This window comes from Pterocles gutturalis, unplaced genomic scaffold (genome assembly GCF_000699245.1).
Source record: "Pterocles gutturalis isolate BGI_N339 unplaced genomic scaffold, ASM69924v1 scaffold34907, whole genome shotgun sequence".
NCBI lineage: Eukaryota > Metazoa > Chordata > Aves > Pterocliformes > Pteroclidae > Pterocles > Pterocles gutturalis.
Genome location: NW_010113924.1, coordinates 1 through 2776, shown reverse-complemented (window position 1 = coordinate 2776; position 2776 = coordinate 1). Strand labels below are relative to the sequence as shown.

Here is a 2776-nt window from a genome sequence, read left to right as displayed (position 1 = left end):
CTTTAATTCTGCAGCTGCAGGAATTCCAGTGCCTAAGACAGGTCACCAGACAAGCTCCCCCAGTGCTCACCTGCCCACCCTCCTGAACAGCTCCCTTACCACAGGCTCCACAATTCAGGTTGGATTTTAGCACCGCTCCTCCTTAGTACATTCCACTCCCTACAACAGCTGAAGCATGTAACTGTTGGGGGGGAAGAAAGAAAAAATAACTGAGCTGCTGTCCTTTGTGTAAGCTGATGCTCTGAGGCACATGAATAGTGCGACCTTGAAACCAGCTCTTCTTTGTGAAAGAAACTCAGATGATACGGCAGCACGTACCCTTGTGTACCCACTGGAAATTTAATTATCCAAACAGCACTAAGCACGCTCACCTGTACCCATCACCTTTTCTACATGCTTTCAGATGAACAAAAAAAGGTGGCATGACATTTTCAACAACAGTATGTGGGAAAAAACAACGCTTCGTCAGCTCAGCTCGAAGTATTTGCTTTACGAGGGCAATGCTTGCTGGGATTTTTGCACAGATTTGAGCTGTTCAAGGACATCCAGTCTTCTCTGGCTGACTTCACATGAGTTTTCTTCCCCTCCCACCACCATTTCACGTTCCCCTTTCTCCTTTGTCACTGGGTACCCCCATACCTGGGATATTATCCTCTTCAATCAATACACCAATTCCCCCAAGTACTTCCCCAAGAAAAAAAAAAGAAAAAAAATAAAGCCACCAGTTTATTTAGAGAAATCTTTTCTTTAATCGTCAGTCTGGAACGCTCTGATGGAAGCAGACTCGAACCGCACAGGACAGAGTGATGGAAGCCGCAGCCAGGACCAGAAGTTGTCACATAGCAAAGAGGATGAGAAATGCCACCATCAAACAGAAGAGACCCATGGCCTCAGACAGGGCAAAGCCCAGGATGGCATAGGAGAAGAGCTGCTGCTTGAGAGATGGATTCCTGCACGTTGTACAAGGGTGGGGACAAACCACAGGGAGAAATAAGAAAAAAAAAAAAAAAAGAAAAAAGATCCACAGTGAGAACAGAAACCCCAAACCACAGCCTGTATCGCAGAAAACCAGGACTGTGTCACACAGGCAACAGAGTTTGGAACACAAACGAGTTTTATAGCAGGCAGCCACCAGCTGGAATGCGACAGCCATGATTTTTCCTGGTTTTAGTGATGCAGACACGCTGAAACCTGAAGGCTAGTTTCACCTGCCGTGGTGGCACCAAGCAACAGTTTCTGCTAACAACTAGTGCTTCATTTCTTCTAGAGGCAGGCAGAGCTCCACAGAGCAGCTGCAACGTTCAGAAGCAAGTAGAGGGTGGATTCAAGCAATCCAGGTGCTTTCTTATTATTTTAACAGAATAACGGATTATAACCATTTTCTATTCCAATGAGGTAAACACAGTATCTGCTTCTATACACTACACGCGTAGAGCTGGACGTATATTCCCAAGAAAGCTCTACTGATCTATTCAAATTCAGTGCCGGGAGAGGGAATAAATTCAAGCCAGGCTGGCATCACACTTACCTGGCATAGCCAATGATCAAACTGCCAAACACTGTCCCAATCCCTGCTCCGGAACCAGCCACCCCGACCGTGGCAGCGCCGGCACCAATGAACTTCGCAGCAGTGTCAATGTCCCTGGAAACAGCACTGGTCTGGAACTCGCGGCGGGATGGCTGCGGATGGAAAACACCAGCTGGCTGTGGGATACAGGAGAAGAAACATCTTAATGACAGACTTTTTATCAGAAATATCAAAGTTTAATAAAACACAATCACCATTTATCCTCTACTCAAGGCAAAGCAAGACCAGCCCAACTTGCTAATCTGGGCTAAAAGCTGTGTCTCCATACTAGCCATCCTCTTGGTATACAAACTAACTCCATCTCAGGAGAAACCATCACGTATCCCAGGCAGCGAGCGCTGAAATACACAGCCCCGTTTTGTGAGAGTCTTACCTGTACAGTCTGAACCTCAGGCCTGCTGAAAACAGACACTGAAACTGGTCTGGCCAGAGCCCTGGAACAGCACCGGAACTGGAGGGAAACACAGACAATTAACTCCTGCAGCTGGAGGCATCCACACTAACCCTCTGAAAAGAACAGTTATAAAGAAGAGTCTCAAAAATTCCTGAAAACATCTCAATTATGAAACAAGACAAAAAAGCAAAGGTTTAAGATATCTCCGTCCCAGCCAGCTGGAGTAAGTCCATGAGGAACACCCCCCCCAGCCCACACACCGGGACGGTCAGCGCTGCTCCAGCACTTCAGTCCTTACCACAGCTCCACACATTTTCTTCCTAATTCATACCTTGAAAGAAAGGGGTGGAGTGCCTCTGGGACAATCGGCTTATCTCTGGAGAAGCCCTTGGGCCTGCAGCTCATTGCAAATCTACTAAGATGGGAGGTATCACCCTCCGGTCACCAGAGGTCACCTTGTTTCCCCTCCCTGTTAAATCCCCACAAAACAATCCCCACACGTCCAGAGCAGTGTTTTGATCTGAGCACCGCAGAGAAAGGCTTCACGATCATATAACCCCACTATTATCATCCTCTTCTGAAAAAAAAAAAAAAAAGGTGACTTACCAGGGCTGGGGAGCTGAGGAGAGCCAAAGGAGCTTGCATTTTGCTTAACCTAATGCAAAGAAAGAGCAAAAAAACAAACAAAAAAAAAGGGATTGGGAATCCCAGCGCTATTCTCACCAGCCAACACCCTGTCCCGGGGCTGACACACTCTCTGCAGTCTCACCCCCGGTGCTTGGCCCGAGGCTTTC

General features: G+C 47.4%; 1 protein-coding gene across 1 annotated transcript; it reads right to left on the bottom strand.

The window, feature by feature from the left end:
* Positions 1–724: 724 nt before the first annotated feature.
* On the bottom strand, positions 725–2647 carry ATP5G1 (ATP synthase, H+ transporting, mitochondrial Fo complex, subunit C1 (subunit 9)). The gene is made up of 4 exons (XM_010074694.1): positions 2589–2647; positions 1962–2039; positions 1529–1704; positions 725–950 (listed from the first exon to the last, which is right to left on the bottom strand). Exons 1-4 carry the CDS (start codon positions 2625–2627, stop codon positions 836–838), a joined length of 408 nt encoding a protein of 135 aa, XP_010072996.1. The 5' UTR covers positions 2628–2647; the 3' UTR covers positions 725–835.
* Between the last annotated feature and the right edge of the window lie 129 nt (positions 2648–2776).